The following is a 21,990-nucleotide window of genomic DNA, read 5'->3' as shown; positions in this document are numbered from 1 at the left end:
TTATAACCTGTTAAGCCCTGTCTCCATCAGAAGCCAATGAGCCGTCTCTGCTGAAAATACTTCCTCCATCTGCTCATTGAACTGTAGTTACTAGATATTAATTCCATTGAATAATGCCAGTAAGACCCCTGCAGAAGGCCACCAATTAAATCTGGTCACAATTTGCACTGCCATGCCTTTATCCATGTATTCAGTACTAACCATTTGATCCATGTTTATGGCACACCTTCTGTATGCCAGCTACTCTCAGGTACTGGCTTGTGAGGAGAGACATGGCAGTTTCTGGTAGAGTCCACCCATGATTTGGTGGAACGTTGGACAGACCAAATAGATCCCAAGTCTTTGGGAGCATAAGGGAGGAAGCAGCTAAGCTTGGGGGTATCACAGGAGCCTGAGTCAGGCTAGGGAGGCTTCTCAGAGGAGACTTTTTGGAAAAATATTTTTATTTATATTTTTTAGTTATAGATGGACACAATATCTTTGTTTCATTGATTTATTTTTATGTGGTACTGAGGATCAAACCCAGTGCCTCACACATGCTAGGCAAATGCTCTACTGCTGAGCTACAACCGCAGCCCCTTGAGTTGGGTTTTGAGGGACTGAATGTGAGTAAGTTTCTTCAAAATCTTTTCTGAGGAGTTTTGGATGGAAAGGGAAGAGCTAGCTTAAGAAAAATGGTAAGGGACCGGGTGGGGAAGGCAATCACATAGAAAGGGGTGACAGAAACCCTGAATACTTAGTTCCTGGCCATGTTTGATTGGTGCCAATCCTAGTTCTATAACCTAGAACCCCTAAGTCTAGGGACTCAGGAGACTTAGTTATTTGGGCAGCACTCTCCCATCAATCTCTTTCTTTTCTTTATTTGTACCAGGGATTGAACTCAGGGATGATCAACCATTGAGCCACATTCCCAGCCCTTTTAATTTTTTATTTAGAGACAGAGTCTAAGCTGCCTAGGGCCTCGATAAGTTGCTGAGGCTGGCTTTGAACTTGCAAGCCATCTGCCTCAGCCTCCCAAGCCCTTAGGTGTCCCATCAATTTCTGTGATGATAGAAATGTTGCATTTTGTGCTGTCCAACAGGGTAGTCGCATGTGACTGTCAAGCCTTGAAATGTGGCTAGTACAGCTGAGGAACTGAATGCTTACTCATTTCATTTTAATAAATTTAAGCTTAAAGAACCACCATATCTGACAGTATAGCTTTGGCGGCTTCTCACCCTGGGTTACCTTTGAATCACTTGAGATGTCTTTTAAAAATTCTGATGCCTGGTACATGAGGCTCACCCTTGAGATCCTGATTTTGTTGATCTAGGAAGGGGCTTGGGTATTAGGATTTTTGGAAACAACCCAGGGGAGTCTCTGGAAAGCCAAGGTTAAGAACCCGGGAACTACAATTTTGTCTACCATACTCTCAGAGATGGGAAGGCCTCTCATCTCAGTCTTGCCTTGGGTGTGTGTTTGGGCCATACTTGGCCTTCAGTTGCTTGGCCCACCTAGCACACCTTCCTTCTTGGAAAGCCACATCCTTGGCCTCCCCTCTACTTCCTGTAGGAAGATCAGTCCTTTAGAAAGATCTTCACACAGACACAGAAGGCAGGCTTCTAACCCTGCTAGCCGTACCCACTTCCAAAGTCCAGAGACTCAGTCACCTCAGCGGCTGCTAGGACCTGGCCAGTTCCTTCTCCCCTGGACAGCAGGGTTCAATGGTCAAGGAGCCTCCTGCAGGGCCCTGGGGCCCTTGGACAGAGCCCCACCAGCCATTTTCCCAGGCTGGGCTGGAGCAGGGGCCGTGGCCAGGCCTGAGGTTTGGCTGCGTTCTGCCCATTTTCCTATTAAACAGATATGCAGATGAATGTTTGGGACAGCAATCGTACAGGAGGTTTCAGTAACAACACAAACTTGGAGACAGCCCTCCTTCCTCAAGTACCTCGGAAAAAGCTGCTGCCCGCCTACCCCTACTTTTGCCACCCACACCCCAAAAACTTTTCCCATGACTCACACATGGCAGCTTGTGCACTTCTTTTATTATTAAATATATAAGCAGCTTCCTATTTTTTAAATAGATATTTAAATGACCTTATATAAAATAATTCACCACTTCCAAGTATAAAAACGCAATCTCACAGTTCGTGAGCCAATGTCCCCTCTGGGCTTTCTCAGAGGAAAGTAGGGGTTCCTGTGCAGGTAGCCGGGGGAGGGGACACCCAGAGGTGGCTCTGGGGTTCCTCCTGCTCCGGTATAACCAAGCGCCCACAAAGAGCTTCTGCAATGGGTTGGGTTTGTTGTTTTTTTTTTTTTTTGACCTTGAAAAAACTATATGTCTAAGGTGGGGGGGAAGGGAGGAATGCCTTTTTTTGTTTTTTTTTTTCCTTCCATTTTTAAATATGTATTTTCTAGCATGGAATATGGAGTCTGTGACTAAAAGGATGAGCCCCATGAGAAAGTTCTCTGCTGCCCTTCCTTCAGCTGTCAGATGGGTAGCAGGGGCTGCAGACCCTCATTCTCTCTGGCAGGAAGGGAAGGTCATGGGCCTAGCAGCCAGACCAGTGGAGGGCCCAGAGAGTTAGGAAAGGAGGGACACAGCAGCATCAAGGGGCAATAGACAGTCCTGTCACCCACTGCCAAGGTCTCAGAGCCATGGCCAGAGGTTAGCCCAGGAAGCAGAGGTCCTCAGGGTGGAGTCGGAAGTAGATACTTGGGCCTCCTGGTCTCTCTCCAGCCCTGGCTTGCCTGGCTAGAGATGGTGGGGTGAGAGCTGGAGAGTATCGCTGGGGTCAGGAGAAAGAAGGGCCAGAGGGGGATGGGAGCTGGGAGCTATGCAGGTGGGTCTGGAGTACAGCCTAGCCCCCCGTACCTGCTGACAGCAGGGGAAGAAGACTGGGCTGAGAGGTTGGGGTACAGAGAGCTCCCCAACCTCAGGGGTATACCCATGTTTAAAGACCCATTTTCAGTCAGAGCTCTCCCCGGAGCCTCTCTGCCTCTGCCTCCCCTCCCTTTCTCCCTCCCACTAGTCACTTCCCCCTGGGGAATGTCAAAGTGCAAGATGCAGAAACCTGGGCGAACAACACAGTCCAAAGACCAGCTTTGGCTGGTGGCCCAGGCAGTTCTCCCACCCTGCTCCACCCCGGGAAGTTGAAGGCCGGGTCAGGAGAAGGTCAGGGCCTAGGGACTCCCTCAGTCGACAGGTGAGACCAGCTCAGCGCAGGAAGCTGGGGAGAGGATGGAGGGAAAGAGGTCCAGGTGGATGAATGCTCACTTGTGGGGATGGACGGGGTAGGCTGTTCAGCAGGCAGGTTCTGTATTCACAGTGCAATGGCTTCCTTCATGACGGGAGCCTCTGTATGGCCTCCCAGAGAAGTTCTGGCAGGAACTAGAGGGAAGGAGGAGCAGAGGCCAGAGCCCAGTCCCCCTCTTGGCATCATGAGCCAGGTCAGGCAGGTCCTGAGGGCAGGGCTGGCCTCCCCTCGCCACCTGGCAACAGGCAGAGGGCACTCAGGCAAGTAGAGGGTGTAGACCCCCGCCAGCTGTCAGTGCAAACAGCCAGAGGCCTCCTCTTCCCGGCTTCTAGGCTGTACACCTTTCCGGGAAATGAGGCCACGCTGTCCCGCCCTGCAAATCACAGGCTCCTCTCTCTCTGGAGACAGGTCCACACCTGTAGATGTTAGGATCCCTTGGCACTAGATGGGTCCTTTGGGTACAGGGCTCTTCCACTCTTCAGTGGCCACACCGGTCTCCCATATGCCACAGGTGGCTGGGTCCCCGGCCCAGGTGCTGGCTTGGAGAAGAGTAAGAGTAGGGTGTCGCCCCTGAGGGAAAGGGTCCTGAGACAGGCTGGCCAGTCTTCCTCAAGCGCATGGAGCCTCCAGGGCCCACACAATAAATAGCGGCAGTGTGGGGCGTCCTCCAGCCCCTCTCTCAGTCAGTTGAGGGTCTTGAGGGTCAAGGCAGAGGAACCCCAGCTGGGCTGCTCTGTTCCAGTCCTGGCAGGCAGGAGCTCTGGTGGTAGGCAGGCCACATTCCCAGGGGGATGGCTAGGGAGGGTGGTGGTGGACGCTCCACGAGGTCTCCTCCCATGGAGAGATAGTCATGTGCGCCCCGCTGTAGGGGAGAAAAGGGAAGGCTGGTTAGTCGGGTGGGAGTGAGGGGAGGGTCGCTGAGGATGTGGCTGGGGGAGGTGTGACATTCCTGTGGGCAGGACTTCCTCCCATCCCTTCCCTCACCCTCCCAGCCACCCCAGACACCGCAGAGGGACAAGGCAGCTTTCCCTGGCAGCAGCCCAGGCCTCTGGCCAGACTGGCCTCACCTCCTACCTCCTCCTGGGGAACCAGGGACCACAGGGGAGGTACAGAGCCTGGTTGGGGTCTGGGCAAGGATGGGGGAGGGTCATTGCTCAAGCAGAGGGGGCCCTATGGGATCAGGGAGGAGGCTCTTGAGTGTCCTTAGACCCCTTCTCAGGCAAGACTGTCTTTGTGGCCTTGGTTCAATGAACCATGGATGCCCTCTAACTGTAGCAAAGAGCTCTTCTTCTACTTCTACAACATTCATCAGAGAGGGTCCTCACAGATGATACTTATACAAAGGCAACTGAAGAGGAAGAACTTGGGCAGGAAGCATTGACAAGCAATGCCAGGAGGTGTAAACTCCCACCCTGCCCTTGTGCAAGTGAACCCGTGAGCCCCCCAGCCTCCTCCTGCATGGGCCTAGAGACTTGCCTCCTGCATCATCCATGGGAGCCAGGGCCCTGTTCTCTCCCCACCCCCACCCCCATCCTTGTCCCCATGCCCAGCATCCTCAGAACGCTTTGTTCCCAGAGCAGAAATCCCCTGGACTCCATCCAACAGCTTGACTTTGGACCCTGAGTGGTGCCTCCCTCCCTAATGTCCATGGCCCTACTGGCCAAGCCTACGATGGGTAAGGAAGGAAGATGGAACCTACAGCCTCTGGCTCTCAGCCCATTCCCATGCTCTAGAGGAGAGAGAAAGGGGAACTATATTGGACATGAGCCATGCTGGTACAGCCAGGCCACAGGCCCTAGGGTCTATGAGAGAAGAAGGACCAAAAGGGCATGCTTTAGCCCAGGCCTCCATCTCCTAGTTCCCTGGACTAAGATGCTGGTATCTGAGCTTTGGCATCTCTGTGTCCCTTATAGGTGCCTCTGTTTCCCACTTCCATTGCCCTCATGAGAGCAGCAGTTGGTCTGGGCACAGGTACTCAATTTCCCAAAGGCTCTTGGTCCCTGATATGAAGACCACCTTAGGGCTGGACCCACTGGGCCACATGGGTCTCCATGTCCTGAATTCCTTCTCTGAGTGGAATCTTGAGGGGAGGAAGAGGAAGGCTTGGACAGGCCTGAGAGCAGACAGCAGGGAAAGGGGAACAGGAGTACAAAGGAGTCAGGGCAGAGGGCCAAGACCCCAGGGAAATGGGTGACCTATACAAAAAGGAGCCACAAATCCCCCTGGACCTCCATCTTCTGCTTACCAGTCCTGAAGGGCCTGGGTCCTACACTCAGTCCTGACCCATTTATCTATCTCAGCCCACGCTACTAACAAGAGGGACCCCAGGATTCCAGATATGCTGCTACCTCCTGCCCCTTTACAAATGAATTTCCCTGATTTGGGGCATATTCCGGATCTCTGATCTCTGAAGGAGGGGCCCAGACCTGTCATTCTACACATGCCCTAAGGCATTTGCTTGGGTCTGGCAAGGGGTGTGATGGGAGAATTGAGTGGGTCACCCAGCCAACCAGTCAATCAGCAAATCAGTCAGTAACCAGTAAGCTCCCCAATCAATAACCAGCTAGCTAAGGCAGTCACCAGTTGTAGGTTGGTTAGTCAGAGTTATCTAACTAGCTGGTTTGTCAGAATCGATTAGTTAACTGGCTAATTGGTCAGTCAGAGGTGGGTCAGTTAGACAGCTGACCAGGGTAAATTGGTGAGTCAGCCCTGAAGCTGGCCAGTCAACATTTATTGAAATTTTGGCAAATATGATAGGGCCCTCTTTATACTAGAACCTGGCATGGAAAAGGAAATGCAAAAAAAAAAAAAAAAAAAAAGTGGAAGACAGTCCCTGCCCTCAAGGGGCTTACAATCTTCTGAGCAGTGCAGAATGTACATATACATGTAAAATACGATTTTAAAATATATAAAAACAACATCCAAATATGTGCAAATTCATATAGTATTAACCAGGTACAAAAGAGCAGAAGGGATATGAATTAAAGGAGCAACCAGAGGGGTGTGGAGACACCTGGGGAGCGCTCCTGATGGGCTGATGATGGGTGCAGTTTCAGGGGGAAGTAAATCAGGTCACATCTTTACCAACAACATGGGCAAGGACAACAGAAAGCACTCATCAATGTGCAGGGGACACAACTGAGAGCGCTACGCCGATGACAGAATCAGGGTTAAAACACTTTCAGTAGGCTTGGGGGATGGGGAGAAAGCAACAAGGTGGTTTTACCAAGCGTGAGCATAAACTCTTGTGCTTTGACTTAAAAAGTTAAGCTGTCCAAGCATGGGATGGAACAGGTCTGTTGGACACAGGTTCATGTGTTCATGAAAACAGAACTAGGGATTTTTAATAGACCACAAGCTCCACATATGACAACAGTATGATGCGGTTGTTAAAAACTAATGCAATCTTAATCTGCACGAATAGAAGAATACTGTCCAGATCAAGGAAGGTAACAGTCCCACTGTACTCTGAGCTGGTCAGACAACATCTGGAGTACTGTGTCCAGGGCTGGGCGCGACATTTTCAGAGGGACATTGACAAACGAGTGTCCAGGATGGTGAGGGGTCTGAAAACCATATCATATAAGGAATGTTTGAGGGACTTGGCCACACTTAGCATAGAGAATTCTTAAAGGGAACATGGATGGCTAACTTTAAATATCTGAGGGTTCTCTGAGAAGAGGAGGAGGACCAGTGAGGAGGGGACAGAGAGGGCAGTTTTGCCCCACACAAGGAAGGCTTCTCCCTGTGTTCTTTGAAGACACCATGGACTTGCTAGGCATGGAGCTTGTCTAGAACTGGGAGTGTATGACAGAAAGCTGGTTGACTACCTGCTAAGGATGCAGAGAGGGTTGGCCTCTTGGGGGTGGAACACTGGGACAAATGGCCTCTGAGAGCCCTCCCAAGGTTAAGGCTCTATGGTGCCATGATTCTAAAAGCAAGGAGTAGGAATGGCCTTGGCTGGGGAGGAGCTCCAGCTGGGAAGTGGTCAACAAGAGGTGCAGAGGGTGGCGGCTGGAAGGGCTTGGAAGCCAAGCTGAGAAGGTTAGGTGTGAGGTGGCTGACCATGCAGAGCTACCGAAAATTCCCCAGGAGGGCGTAGACCTCATAAAAGCCACATTAGAGGAAGAGGATTTGGGTGGCTTTGGGAGTGAAGATGACTTGAAAGCCTAATGCAGAGGTAGCAGTACCTGGCCTCAGGTGGAGTGGAGGAGATGGAGGGGCAAGGGGAGCCCTGAGGCTGGGAAGGGAGAGGGTTGGCTCCACTTAGTGATGAAGGGAGCAGAACCGAGGACAGGGAGTCAACTGTGTGGGCCTCAGGTGAATCATGGTTTCAGTAGCAGGTAAGGGTACTGAAGAAGGGGGTACTTCTTTTTAAGGGTGGAAAGAGATCAAAATCAGAATCTTACCTTAGAATTCCCTCTATACTGGCAATTCCACCTGTGTGTCCTCATCCTGGGCCAGGGGGCTGCAGGAAGAACAGGGGGCTAGCATAAGACTTCAGCAGGAGCAGAGGAGTGAGGGGACCGGCTAAGTTCACCCCCAATTCCACATATGTGCTCCAACCCTCAAAGATTTAGAAAACCCCAAAGTGCCTGTCTCTCGGAAGAAATCAGGTAAAGGCCCAGATATCTAGGAAGAGAGACCCTTCCTCTCCCATCCTGTGCTGTAGTTTCATTTCCTTAGAGCAAATGGGAGAAGGACACCCCCCTCCCTGCAATCTAGAGTGGAAACAAATCCAAAGCCAGGACCTCCAGTGCCTCCCAGAGCCCCACCCCAACCTCTCACCTGCCCTCTGGCTGCCTCATGGGAAAATCCAATATCTGAAGCTCTCGATGGCTCTGAGGAGAGAAAAGAGGCAGGCTCACTGAGGAGCTGGGGAAGGGGGGAGACAGGGGTACCCTAGACATTAATGGGAGAGTTGTAAGATTCCCCCTGCCAATGCCTCAATGTGGGGTTTATTCAAAGGGTCAGGGGAGATTCCTGAGGCCTCACCACTGCCCAGACCCCCCTCTTCTTCCTCTCCTATGCAGCCTGCCCACTACGGTCCTCACGCCCCAGGCTCTAAAGAGCTCCCATGCACAGTATGGAGCTCCTTCTTCCCCCTCCTGCCTGGTTGTCACCCTGCTGTCAGCCCAAGAATCTTCTCTCCCATTCTCTTCTGCTTTGGTCCCATTGACTTCATGTTTGGAACCTTTCTGAAGTAACCCTCTGTGTCCACTCTGACCCTCTGGCTCCCTCAGGTCCCATCTCTCAGCATCTGAAGAACCCAAGCAGATCTCGGAGTGCCCTCCATTCCTGCACCCACACCCAGCCTCTGCCCTGCCCCTGTGAGATGCCCTCTCTCCTCACCAGGGCCTCCTTACCCTCCGCCTCCACCTGTAGAACAGGAGGCCACCAACAGCCAGCAAGACCAGGATGATGCTGGGCACCAACAGGTGGAAGACAAACTCAGAGGACTGGGGGCCGGGGGATTCCGCGGGCTCTGTCTTATGGCCTGTGTCAGTCAAAGGAACGGAGTTAAAATGGGCCAGGGGCCCAGCTGCCCCCTCACTTGCTTGTCCTCCTTCCAGTTCTGCGGGGCTCCTCCGATCCCTGGTGCTCCTCTTGCTTTCCAGCTCCCCAAGGGGCGGTGCAATGTCCCAGGAGTGGCTTCTGGGAAGCCGTGTCTGAGCAGAGAGGGTGGCGGGGTTGCTTAAACCTTGGGGGTGCTGTGAGGAGATCCAGGGAGAGCTTGGTTCCTGGTGGTCTCTGGGCAGCATGGATGAGCGGTCTGTCTTCTCAGGGGCATGACTCTGGGCTTGGCCAGTGGGTCTCATGGGGTCCACCTTAGGCAAGGGGGTGCCAGTTACATCCATTGGTTGTTGGTCCTCTGTTGACAGAGGGAGTGAAGAAGATGCTGAGAGGAGGTCTCTGGGTCGGGCCATCTCTGCCTGGACACTGCCCCCTCCTGGCCTGGAGGGGGAAAGCTCTGCCCCTTGGGGTCCAGGACCCTCACTAGCCTCTCCAGAGGCCTCTTCTAGGACCCAGTTAGTGGCCAGTGCAGAATCAAGAATGTCCTCCACCCCAGGGATGGGGGCTCCAGCAGAGGGGCGAGGCTGTGGTAAACCCCCAGGGGGCCTGTCCTCAAGGCCTGGGGTCTCTGGTGACTTGAGGCTCTCGCAGGTGCTCCTAGGTGGTCGCTGCTTGGCATGGCCCGGGTCCACTGTGCGAAGGGGCTGCTCACTGGGCAAGAGGGAGCTGCCCTCTGTCCCCTCAGAATCATCCCAGGTCAAGCCAGCCATTGGGGCAATGGAGGGGGTGAGGGGCTGCTGAGGGGAGACAGAGGTCAGGTCACTGCTAGGGGTGGCTTTGGGGTACAGGCAGTTGCAATCAGGCTTGGTCACCACATCTGAAAGAACCACAGAAAAGGGAGAGAGAAAGACAGGGAGGAGAGTCACCAGCCTCTGGCATAGCTCCCCCAGAGGGGTCAGGAGGGGAGATGGGTCTGGGGGGGTGTCCCTCATCTCCTAACTCAGCCCTGGGGCTGAGAAGAGGAGAGGATTAGATGTTCATGACACAGGGCTCAGACAGAGAAGGCACAACATGCAGGGTGGCATAGGCAGAGCAAAGAGCAGGGGATAGACGCCCAGACTGGGGGACAGAGTGAGAAAGGCTGGAGGCCAAGCCGAGGTTCAGCAGCAGCCAGGCCAGGAAATGGAGCAGTGGCCTCCCAGACCAATAAAAGACACTTTGAAGCCCCCAAGACACTAGTTCATGCATACCCAGGAGCCACACAGCCATGGCCACAGGCAGGAACAGACTGGGGCTGGAACATGATCAGCTTGAAGCCTCAGGACTGAAACCACAAAACTGGACTTGGACATTGGCAGGTTGCGAGGCCTCAGCCCTGCCTTGGGGAGCAAGGTTGAGTAGGAGGGCACACGTGGCACAGGACGCAGAGGTGAGGACACGCAGGGTACACAGTTGTACAGCTGAGCCAACAGTGGGACAGTTGGAATGATGTTCAGACTTCAACTCCAGCCTTGTCCCTTGAGGGGACACCCAAGGAATCCTGGGAACTTCTGGAGCCAGGGTATCCTGGTGATTTGCAGCCGGGCTTCTGGAGCAAGAACCCTAATTCCCAAATGCTCTCTCCACAGAAACCCCATAAGTTCAGCTAGTCTGCAGAGCCTAGGGGAAAAGCTTCCATGCCAATAGAGCTTTCCCAAGGGGTCCCCTCTGTTACTCCCTGACCTCACAGCCACCAGCACAGGCCTTCTCAATGCCTCCACATGCAAACATACAGTGGTGTACATGCACACATATGTCAGAAAAGACATGTGTCTAGGACCCCGAGGTACATAAAGCCACATATGTACACAAAAAAGCACATCTACGCACAGAGAAACACAGGCTGCCTCCCAGGGCTCCCTCCAGCCCCACGTCCCACCTTCCACACCCCCTCACGCTTGCTGGTCCATCCAGTGCCTACCTTGGCTGGAGCACTCAGCAAAGCTATTGTTGCAGTTCTTGCTGAAAATATTCCAGTCCTTTTCAAGGAGAATTTTTGTTTCATTAAAGATGTTTTTGATCTTCTCCAGCAACTGGAGGGGAGTCTCATAGAAAGTTCGGACACAAGCCTGGAAGGAGAGCAGAGACTACTAGTCTTGTGTCATTTTCTTGTTTATTAAATTCCCTTGGCCTTTCTCACATCTGTTTTCTTTTCCCTTTTTGTTCTCTCCCTTGGTTCTACTCTAGTTTGCAGCAGAATCAGTCCTGATGTTATGAAACATGTCATTCATTCACAGATCCATCCGATATATGTTTATGTGCCAGGTACATAGTAATTACCTGAGCATCACATAATGAGAAAGAGGGAGGTAGCTAAGCTGGACACGGTGTCCAGTGGGGATGCTGGCACTACACAAATTGCTAAAAGTGCAGTAAGACCCAGGAGGAAGTTCTGAGCAATCTGAAGGTGTCATAAAAGAGAACTAAATGAGAGTTCAAGGAGAACTTTCCCAGGGAACCAACTGAAAGATGAGCAAGAGTTAACCAGGAAAGGAGACCGGGTTGGGAAGAGCTGCCCTGGCAGAAAAAAACAGGCTGTGCAAAGTTTCTGAGGCAGAAAAAAATATGAAATACCAAAACCTGAAAGAAGGCTGGAGTAGCTAACATACTGTCATCTAGGAGGAAAGTGACAAGAGACTCAACTGGAGAGAGTTCAGTGAGGGCCTATAGGGCTTTGTGGACCATGTCAAGAATTTTTAACATTATTCATAAAGCAAAAGAACTGTGAGCAGTTGTTGGGGAGGTGGGTGGTGGGATAAGACCGCTTTTAGAAAAATCATCTCGCCATGTTGTGGAGAATGCAATGGGGTAGCCACGGGAGTTGAGGGTCCTCTGCTTGTGTTGGTATGTTTTTGGAGAGAGGACTGAGGACTCCTCATGCCTGTCTGCTGAGCCCATCTGTCTCTCTGCTCATGGGCCAAGCTCCCGTACCCACTGGAGCTCTGGAAGCTCCACACTCCTGGGCTTCCTCTCACCTCTCCAGCTGCTCCTTACTCTCCTGATCAGGTTCCTGACTTCTAAAAGCTGGAATTCCTCAGGGTCCAGTACTGGGCCCAAAGCTTCTTTCACTCCAGGCCATGCCACACACACCCCTGCCTTCCACCAGTGGCCTACTTGACTCCCAAATACGAAGTACTCCATGAAGTCCATGAGGGTGTCCCTGAATCCCCCTGATCTGTGCACAGTAGGCCTGACATAAATGTTTACAGATCAATTGTGAATGAGAAGACCTGAGCTCAGCTCCATCAGATAGGATGTCACTGTCTCATCACACCTCACCTCAGACTTCATAAAGCAAGAATCTGTAGCCAGAAGACTGGATGCCCAGCCTGTCTGAGCAGAGGGTGTCTGTCCACCGCCCCAGCTCCAAATCCCTCTAGCATACTTTTGCTGGGGGCTGCTCCTCTGGCTCCAGTGGCTCCCTCCCTCCTGGGACCCACCCTCAGTACTCACTGGCTGTCTTATCGGGTAGATGGGTGCCTACCCACATGTGGCAGAGAGCCTTGTCTCAGTGGTGGATGGGGAATGCATATTCCCAGACTCATGCTTGGACTCAGTGAAGCAGACTCTGGGCAGGGGGTGGCTGGGAATCTGCATTTGAAACCAGCTCCCCAAGTGACTCTCAAGAACCTTGATGATGACAAGCCACAGATTCAATGCCTCTTATTAAGGATTTTTTTTTTCCCTCCCTCAACTGCACACTCCCTTTAGCTACATCTCTTTTTCTAAGTACCCCCTCCTCTGCTTGACCTTTAAGTGCTGGAGTTTCTGGGCCTGTTCCTCTTCTCAGAGTGGGCAATGCTATACAGTCCTGTGCCGTCACAGGTGACCTCCAAGCCAAACCTCTTAAGTCTGTGAATCCCTAGTCACATTCAGAACCAGAGCCTTCAGCTGCCGGCTCAGCATCTCCAGTCTGATGTGTCCCAAAATGAATTTAGCTCTTTCCTCAAATTTGCTCCTGCCCACCGATGTCCCCATTTTAACATCCCTGAAAGAGCCAGGTGCCCAAGATGCAGTCTTCCTGACTCTTCCCTTCCCTCAGCTCCTCACATCCCCTACAGGAGCCAAGTCCTGCCTGGCCCATGCCCACCGGAACATCATCACTGGCCTCCATCTTCCCTGCACCACCCTGAGTGAAGCCACCACTGCCTCTGGGCTGGCCTCCTCCTGCTCACCTCCTGGCTTCCATTCGTACTCCCTATAGCCCACCCTCCACACAGCAACCAGAAGGGTCTCGACTTGAGATATCTCAAGTCACTTGCCTATCACAATGGTTCCCCTCGCACTTCAGACAAAAATCCTGCATCTTTGACACCCAGATGGTCTGGTTCCTGCTTTTTCTCCTCCCGCACACTTTAGTGCTCCAAAACCTCCTTGGCCATACTCCTGCTCACTAGGACACTCTTACACCTTGGCTGTGTTAACTGCCCTTTGGGTTCTTGAATGCAGACCTTCCTGTTCACTGTAGGGCTTGTGTTCAACATTCTCTGCTCTGGATTGTTCTTCTGGTCTCATTGCTTTCTAACTCTTATTTTATCTCTGGAGCTGTCATTCATATTTTCTTACTCAGGAGTCTACTTTGTCTCTCCTTCTGCACTCCCATTTAGGGCAGAGTTCCTGAGGCCTGTGGTTCTTGCTCATGGCCCACACTCTCTCACCTCCTTCAGATCTTCCCTAATGTTCTGGCCTAATGTTCTCTAGTGCATTTATTGCTATCCTCTGTACCACATACTTGACTTGTGTATTTTTTTTTTTTGACTGTCTCATCATCCTTACCACCACCACCCCAAATGTTATCTCCATGATGGTGGGGATTTTCGCCTGTTTTGATCACAGCTATTTCCTGGTGTCAAGAACAGCACCTGGTACACAATGGGCATTCAATAGCTATTTGTCAAATGAAAAAAAAAAAACAGTCCTGCTGGTTTGAAATCATATTCACTGTGTCACTGTTTGAACAACTGCCCACAACCCTTGACCGTAAGCTCCACGAGGGTAGGAACCATTAGTTTCTTGCTCCAAGTACATCATCAAGGCCCAACACTGCACCTCTTCCTGATAAGTTCTTACTAAAGGTTTGTGGAATGAATGAATGAATGGGAGAGTGAGTGGGCAATCTCATGAGTCAAGATGGGTGGATGCACTTGGCACATGTGGGCTTGAGTGGTACCTCCACAGCTGCCCTCCACCCCTTCTCAATGCTCCCATCTCCAGGACCCTCCTACCTTATCATTCTCCTCATAATCCTTGGTGAAGCAATTCTTGAGCCTCAAAGGAAGTTCCTGGAGCTTTTCCATGGCATCGGCATTGGGGGTGTGGTCTTTGAAGCGCATAGTGTCTTCCATTATGTCTTGTACCAGGAGAAGTGCCTTCTTTAGGTAGCACACGGGATCTTTCTGAAAAGCAGGAACCAGAAACTTATGTCCTGGCTGATGAGGCCCGGGGAAGCTCTGCTTTGTTTTAGATGCTGCCACACCAAGCAGACGGAGGGCTGCACCCTGTTGTCCCCTACCAGTGATAAGGAGAATGCTGCCCTCAGCTTGTCTTTCTTTTTCTCTTTTTGGATTCCAACATTACTGGGGACTGGGTTAGAGTGAAGGAAACATGGATTCTGATTAGAGAGATCTTTGGATTTCTGGAATATAAGGCCTTAATTAGGAATTCAGAGGGTGGGCTTCAGGGAACCCTCTTCTCTCTCTCTCTCTCTCTCTCTCTCTCTCAGCTTGAGTTCGCAAAAGTCCTTGGTCTTGTGGTCCCTTCAAATCCTCCAGGACATAAGGGGTACTGAAGACTACATCATGGTCCAAAGAATGACCTCAGTGTTTTGTCTCCCATGGATGGTGGTTGCCTTGAAGACAGAAACTCTCTTTTGGCTCTGTATTCTAAGCACCTGGTTCACTAGGCTCCTGATAAATGTGTGTTATGGCTTGAGTGAGGGAGTGAATGAATGAGACACTGAGGCCATTTCTTAGGCCATGAGGTGATCTCCAATTTTAATAAGGGGCACATGGGTCTGGTGTGAAGGAATTCAGAGATGGAAGTAACCTCTAGATAGCCTGTCCTGTGTGTGGCATAGCAGGTGGAGAGTGGCACCTGTAGAGATGTGACAGACATCAGGAAGACCTTGTGCAGAGATTTGAAGATAGGAAGAAACAGGGAAGGGGGTCAGAAATGGGGCTATACGCTCGAAATACCAGGCTGGACAGCCTGATCTTTCAATTGGAGTGATGGGGACCCTGAAAGGTGGGCTGAAGGCAGCAGGTTTAGGTTGCAAAAACTCCCCCTAGTGGTGGGATGGTGAGTGTACTGGAATTAGGGAGGCCACTTAGAAGGCTCCTGAAGTTGTCCTGAAAGTGATTGATGGGTTGTGAGGACAGAAACCAGAGCTGCCAGGAGGCTCAACCAGAAGCACTTGGTGTCGTGTTGGGTGTGGGTAGGAAGATTGGCTGGACTGACTTCCTGAGTGCTGATTGTCTGGTGAATGCGGTGACTTATTTTTCCAAAACATGAGATTTTGAAGTAGTGCATTGGTTTACCTTAGGCTCTAGAGATAACAGGCCTTCAACTCATGCCTCTACCACTTACTGGTCATGCTCCCTTAACCTCTCTATGGACATTAAGCAATATCCATGGACCACATAGTGTTACTGTGAGGACTAACTTGGAAAAGTGCCTGGCCCACAATAAACACTTTTATGTGCCAGCCAAGAAAAGGGAAAAGTAGGGAACCTGAGACCCGGAGCCTGCCCAGCCCTGATGCTGGCACCTTAGAATTCAGCATCCAGGAATTCTCACACCTGTCCAGCTCTAGGATTTCTGATGCCTTCATGCGCCCATATGTACCCCACCCTGGGAGGAACACATAGGCTGGCACATGGGCTTTGCAGATAATCACCACTCACCAACTGTTCCTCGTCTACAAACTCAAAGGAAATGTTGCATGAGGTCTCCATTTGACTGTCAATCTGTAAGAGAGAACAGGCCAGTGGTTGCAACGTATCTATAACTCAGCTGAGCTGACCTTAGAAGGAGGACCTGAGTTTCTCGGTGGATTAGGGTTCAAACTTCATCCACCTCCCCCCTGCTATATCTAGAAAGAGACAGTCAAGGTTAGGGGAAGACCTATGCCTTCCAAATGCCCAGAGGAGGGTTATAGAAGAGCAAACCGTCTCCTCCTACCTCCTACTCTATGAAATCACAGATGCCAATTTGTTATAAGGAAAATCAATCTACAGGATAATACAGGATCCAATCTTCCCTGGAGGTAGTAAGCACCCTGTCATGGAAGAAATTTAAGCAGAGGTTGGTCAAGCTCTGGGGATTCAGAATTTGTAGGGGCTGGGGCTAGAGGCCCTTAAAGTTCCCATTATCCCCAGAGCAGGAGTCTGTGTTCTAAGACTCACAAAATGCTGTGGCCCTTGGTCTACCTTGGACTGCTGTAACAATTTCATGCAGGAGGAGTAGTGCAGGGGCAAAAGAGGCTGGAGGTCCAGCCCATGGCCTTCAAGTTCAGGGAAGGGGAGCTAGTCTCAGCCAGGGGTGCCCCACCCTGCCTGGCTGACCAAAAGGATAGTAAATTCCCTTTTGAGCCAGACAGGAGCATCCTGACTCTGCCTGGATGGACCATGTTTGGGATTGTTGATGATTCTGTTGGTCAGATTAGGATGAGACAAGGGCTCCTTCATGGGCCAGATGAGCAGGCCATTCCAGTGTCAAAGGCAAGAGCCAGAGAAGTGAGGGTGGAGGGCTGGGAGTAAGACAGGAACCTCCCCTTCAAATCTGGGTGGAGCCGTGGTGCCGGGCTGGTGGCATATCTGAGAGTCCAAGAGCTAGAGGCACCATCTGGACTCAGCAAAAAGACTGGGCTATCTTCCCCGAAGAGGCAATCCTTGAGGGAAAACAGGCCTTAAGAGCCCTTTTAGAATCCACAGTGGACATTTCTGGCTAACATTAACTCAGGCAACCAGCCCCGGAAACTCATCCTATTCACCACCTGCAAGGGGGTCAAAGAGGGCGTCAGGGTAGGGGCTCCTGAGATTCTGACCTGGGGAAGGTCAATGAGAGGAGAAGCAGATGAGCCATGGTCTAGAGAGCCCTATTCCCTGCAATTCCTCTCTTTGACCCTGCTCCCTGGCTCCTGCCTCAGTTTCCCCAGTGGGGAGAAAGCATGGCCATACACTCACCAGCTGCTGCAGCAACTGTAGGTGTCCGTTCCCAATCGTGTGTTTACAGTTCACCGAAACCTCCTTGGCAATACTCCTGCTCACTAGGAGACAGACCAGCAGCAGCCAGGGGCCCAGCCATGTCTATGACAGAGAGGGTGTCATTACTCCCCAGCTCTCACTTTCTCCAGCTACCCCCATGCCCTGCTAGAGACAGAAAAACAAAGGTCTCATACCCACAATGCTGTAGTCTCTGCCTCACACCCCTAGATGCAGCATTCCCCAAATCAGGAGTTCCCATCAGCCATGGCACAACCTTGCTCTCCCTGATAACAACCCAGATGTCATCCTCTCCAAGAAATCTTCCCAGATTTAACCCAGGCCAAGCCTAACCACACATCACATCTCTAATGATGATGCAGGTGGTGTGCCCAGCTATCTAAATTCTGACAGCGCAGGAAACTCCTCAAGGGCAGGATTTGCATCTACCCATCATTTTATCCCTGCAACATCAACACAGAGCCAAGCACCTTAAGCTGCCCTCGAGTTCACGTTCATGCACCAACTTCTAGATGACAAGCTAGAGACATTTCCCCCAGGGGCCTATGCCTTCCTCCCAATTGGTTCCATGCAGGTCTGACTTTGCCACAAGAAAAGACCAGGGGACCAAACACAATTTCATTAGCAACTCATCCCACACCTCCTGGAGCCAGGGTGTATATTTCAAAAGGAGCCCAACTGATTAATCAGAGGCAGTAGTGCCAGCTCTGCACCATCCCTGGCTGGCACCTGCCTATCAGACTCCCACCAGGTTCTTCACCAGCCAGCCAGCTCTTATCATGGCAGAGAAGTCTTCTCCTCTCTTTCAGCACCCACCTGCTCCTCACCAGGGTGATGAGACTGGCTCCTGATATTCTGTCTTTGCCCTTCCTTCTTCTCTCTCCATTTTCCTCTTCAATGTCCCCTCATCTTTATCTCTGGAACTAGGGTTCCTCTTCTCTAGCCAGAGGTAGAGGGACCCTTGTGTTTTCTTTCCTTAGCTTGAGATTGCCTCTTAAGAGCTCCTGAGCCTCCTGGCAACTGATGCCCCCAGATTCAGGGAAATGCTGGCAGGGTGGGGTAAGGGCTGGCACTTTCCTGGGCTCTGGGCTTTGCCCCAGTAATCCAGATGATGAGACAAATACTGCAAATAAGTAGCACATTGGAAAAACACAGGGAGGCTATGAAGCAGCCCATACCAACAGGCTGATTTATATTTAAAAGCCCAGCGCCTTGCCAGTTCTTACTAGGGGGGACAGGCAGCTCTGACTGGGCTACCAGGGAAACTGCCCGGAGGAGGGACCTTAGTGAGGCTTTAAAAGATAGGGAGAAGTTGATGACAGGAGAGGGAGGAAGGTCTGAAGGGAAGAGACACGAGGTGGCTCAATGCCATTCAGCACGGGGCCTGTGAGGGTCCTGAGAGGAAGTAGAACAGCCATGGTCTGTGGCAGACTTCAGGCTCTGTGTGGCAGTTGGGGAGATAGCCCTGGGTGAGAACAGTTGCCCAGGCCCTTAGGAACCTCAAGCACAGGACCAGTTAGAGGAATTTGAGCCATGCAGAGGCTGGCTTTGCCCCATGCTGGCTACCGCTGAGGCTCTGAGCCCCTGGTGTAACTGGTATGTAGGAAAGAAAGGGCCTCGGGGGAAGGGAAGGATGTTCGGGAAGACAACCTCACCCCAGGCATTTCAAGACATTGATGTGTAAGGACAGAAAGTTGAAGGCAATTCTTAACCCCCCTGGGCTGTCTGGCTTTGGGTAGTATTTCAGGCATCAGTGTGGGGAAAGGCTGGCTTTGAAGATGGCTGAAGGGGGCCAATCCTAAAGGATCAGGACAGGCACCCAAGGGTTAATGATCTAGCTTGCATCTAGCTGGGCAGGCTCTTCCCGGCTTCCTTCTTCTTCCCACCCACCACCTCAGCCTCTGCCTGTGGGAACAGCCCTCAGAAGGAATCTCTGCTTCAGGCTCAGAGAGATGCAGGACATCTCGCACAGCTGCTCATCAACGACCACCATCCCATTCCATCTTTCCCTTCCACAGTCTCTGGAAAGACCTGGCCTGACTGGGCCATCAAATGACCCTGTCTAAACCTGGCCCCTTTTCTTTCCTCCTGCATTTGCCTCCTCTTTCCTTCACCTTTCACCTCCAGCCCCTTCTCTTTGCCTTATTGCCTATGGCCTAACCCTCTCCCCTTTTCCCTCTCCATCCCATCTTCCAACTCTCAGTTGGGGGCTCCCTCCAATGTGGATCCACTCTTCTCTCTCTTTTCCCACCTACAACCTTCTCCTCTATCCCCCAAGTATTTTTTTTTTTTTTTTGCTCCTTTCCCCCCAGTTTTCTCCTGTGACTCTTTTTCAGAACTGCTTAGAAGCAGACATATTATGCGACCAGTCAGTGTTCACTTGCAATGCAACCCTGCACTTTCTAGGAGTTGCTGCTGCTGCTGCCACTGTTGGAGCAGGGTGTCCCCTATGCAGTCCTAAGCGGCCCATCCCCAGCTCTACAACCTCAAACCTTCCTTCCACTTTCCTAAACTAACACAAATCCCAGGATCTCCTCAACTCCTTGAACCTGACTCTTCAAGAAAAAGAGATTCAGGGCTAACCCGAAGCATCCCTGGCTAACCCCAAAACAGTCACCGGAGTCGCCAACAGCTCCTCTGTGGGGTGGAACAAATAGTAACTTGCCCATTTCCTTCCCTCTGCCAGCAAGTTACTCAGGCACAGGCGCTGTCATTCTAAAGTTGGGTGACCCCTCAACTTTCCCCATCCGGAAGCACCCACTCCTCCAAAAGGGCCTGGAAGCACGTGCATGGTTGAGGGAAGATGCCCACTGGGGGCCGCATCACTCAGTGCACAGCCGGCTGCTGTGCTTGGAGTGAAGCAAGGCGTCCTGGCTGACACCGGGCCTCCACCCTCGGCTGCAAATCTCTATCTCCTACCGTGGGTAGCTCAGTGTTCCCTTCCGTGCAATGGGATGTGCACCCTTCCCTTTCCCAGGAAAGTGCTGCAGCCCCGGGAGCAGCAGTGGGGCTGCCAACGGCCTCAGCCCAAGAGCGCAGGGAACCCCTAGGCAGTCGGTGCGCAAAGGCGGTTAAGAAACCGGAGCCCGCGGCCGCTGCAGGAGAGCCCGGGCAGCTGGCGCGCCCCGGCCGCGGGCTCCAAGGGGCTGCGTCGGGCCGCCGGCCCCTGAGCCTCCGCCCCAGCCCTGCGGGGTCCCGCGCTGGCTGCCTCTTACCGTGGGAGGGCAGCGCCCGGCGGCGCCCCGCGCGGTCATACGGGCAGCTGGGTCCCGGCCGGGCGCGTCGGCCGCCCTCAGTCGGTCGCTCGCTCGCTGATGCAGAGTCGGCGCCCCGGCCGAAGGCCGCGCCGCAGTCCTGGGGTGTAGAGAGCGCAGCGGCGGCGCCGAGAGGACCCAGGCAAACTTTCACTTTCCGCCCGCCGAGCTTTGCTGGCCAGCCCTCGGCACAGCCTTTTAAGCGGGCGGGCTCGTGGGGCATGTGGTTTATGGGAAATCACCCTGGCCAGGCGCCAGACGCGCGCACACACACACACACACACACACACACACACACACACACACGCACTGACACACACACACAGACACACACACACTCACACACTCAGACTTCGCAGGCCCATTGAGCCGCCTCCCCTCCCCCATCCGCCGGCCGGTCGTCCCCGCTCGCTCGCTGGTCTCCCCAGTCGCGCTGTTTTCTGTGCTCCACTCTGCAGCCTTCGGAAAGAAGCGCGGGTTCCACTGCCCTCCCCACCCCGCCCTTCCCCGAGCCCTCTCTAGACACAGCCTTTCCTTCCTTGCTCTCCAGGCCTCGGATCGGGGCAATTACCTTCTTTCTAATACTAGTCCCGAGGGACTTTCCCTCTGGGCCAGAAAATCCCCAAATCTGAGCAGGAAATGGGCCGAGAGCAGGGATCGGCACTGGGAAGAGAAGACAAACCCTCTGAGAAGACAAACCCCTTGCAGTATGCCCCTCAAGGAGCCTGAGCCCCCTTCACTATGCAGCCAATAAGCCCGCTGAGCTCCCTCACCCCACCCCCGCCCGGTTCTAGGGTCTGGAGACCAGCTACCTGGCCAGGAGAGGAGGGGCCGTGTCCTGTGACAGCTAACTGGGAGGTTCTGCCCTCTGTGCCAAGAGACACTTGAGGCACTTGGCCGCGGATGGTGTCAATGCTGACTGGGACCTGTGCTCCTTCCTGACCATCAACCCCAGCTCAGATGGGAAAGGCTCTGCACCCGGCACCTTGTGGAAATGCATCTACTGAGTTGATTAACCACATTTTGTCTTTACAGGAGAATGAATCTAAATGAATCACTGGGATGAGCCAAGCCTATTAATTATAATGACAACATCAGGAAAATTTTCTTTCTTCAATTCATTATGATCCAATGTATTTCAATCCCTCTGTGAGGCTGCCCACTCCATCCTCTGGGAAATACATGATGCCTGGCCTGGTTTTGAAGAGGCATCTTTCTCAGTTGCCTTACACATCCCTTGCTTCAGCCTCAAGCTATAAGCTTGCACCCACATCCTTTGCTCAGATGGTCCCCTCTTCTCCAAAGGCTTCTTTCCTGGGTTGTCCTTTCGGCAAACTCATCCTTTAAGATAAAAATCACATCTTGTCCTATTCCAACAAAGCCTTCTGTGACTCCCCAGGTAAATCAATAGTTTCTTTTTCCTGTGTTCTCACTGGAATTGGCTTATTCCTCATGGTGGTTGTGAGAAGTTGTTTATTATCCACACATTCCCTACATTGTTTTAAAAAGGGTTAAGATGATACTGATGGCTATATTCTGCTCCCACCTGAACTGAAATTTCCTTTGGTGGCACCCATGCTTACCTCTGAATCAACAGTGCTAGCACATAGAGGTACTCAATTAATGGTGGTTGAATTGAATAAGAGGACTAATTCATTTATTTGATAAATGTGCACTAAGTACTTACTATAGGCCAAGCCCTGGGCTGGACCCTGAGTAAACAAT

The 21,990-nt window shown here is 52.1% G+C and overlaps 1 protein-coding gene across 3 annotated transcripts; it reads right to left on the bottom strand.

Annotated features, from left to right (window-relative positions):
- Window positions 1-2,066: 2,066 nt before the first annotated feature.
- On the bottom strand, window positions 2,067-20,586 carry Csf1 (colony stimulating factor 1). Of its 3 annotated transcripts, none has more exons than XM_026402833.2 (9): window positions 20,227-20,586; window positions 16,973-17,095; window positions 15,692-15,754; window positions 14,015-14,185; window positions 10,711-10,858; window positions 8,603-9,627; window positions 8,025-8,077; window positions 7,646-7,704; window positions 2,067-4,098 (listed from the first exon to the last, which is right to left on the bottom strand). In XM_026402833.2, the coding sequence occupies exons 1-8, from the start codon at window positions 20,263-20,265 to the stop codon at window positions 7,659-7,661; spliced, it is 1,668 nt and encodes a 555-aa protein (XP_026258618.2). In that variant the 5' UTR covers window positions 20,266-20,586; the 3' UTR covers window positions 2,067-4,098; window positions 7,646-7,658. The 3 variants fall into 3 exon arrangements, with proteins under 3 accessions (XP_026258618.2, XP_026258620.2, XP_026258619.2); XM_026402835.2 differs by having other exon boundaries at window positions 8,603-9,108; XM_026402834.2 differs by lacking the exon at window positions 2,067-4,098 and adding an exon at window positions 6,105-6,802.
- Between the last annotated feature and the right edge of the window lie 1,404 nt (window positions 20,587-21,990).

Source organism: Urocitellus parryii, chromosome 11, assembly GCF_045843805.1.
Source record: "Urocitellus parryii isolate mUroPar1 chromosome 11, mUroPar1.hap1, whole genome shotgun sequence".
Taxonomy (NCBI): Eukaryota; Metazoa; Chordata; class Mammalia; order Rodentia; family Sciuridae; genus Urocitellus; species Urocitellus parryii.
This window is presented reverse-complemented; position numbering and strand designations above follow the sequence as displayed.

Coding starts and splice junctions, on each gene's coding strand:
- Csf1 (XM_026402833.2), bottom strand. CDS start 20,265: ATGACCGCGCGGGGCGCCGCCGGGCGCTGCCCTCCCACG. Junction 10,859..14,014: donor ATTATGAGGAGAATGATAAG/GTAGGAGGGTCC, acceptor CTCTCCTTCCAG/GCTTGTGTCCGAACTTTCTA. Junction 7,705..8,024: donor ATGAGGCAGCCAGAGGGCAG/GTGAGAGGTTGG, acceptor TTCTTCCTGCAG/CCCCCTGGCCCAGGATGAGG.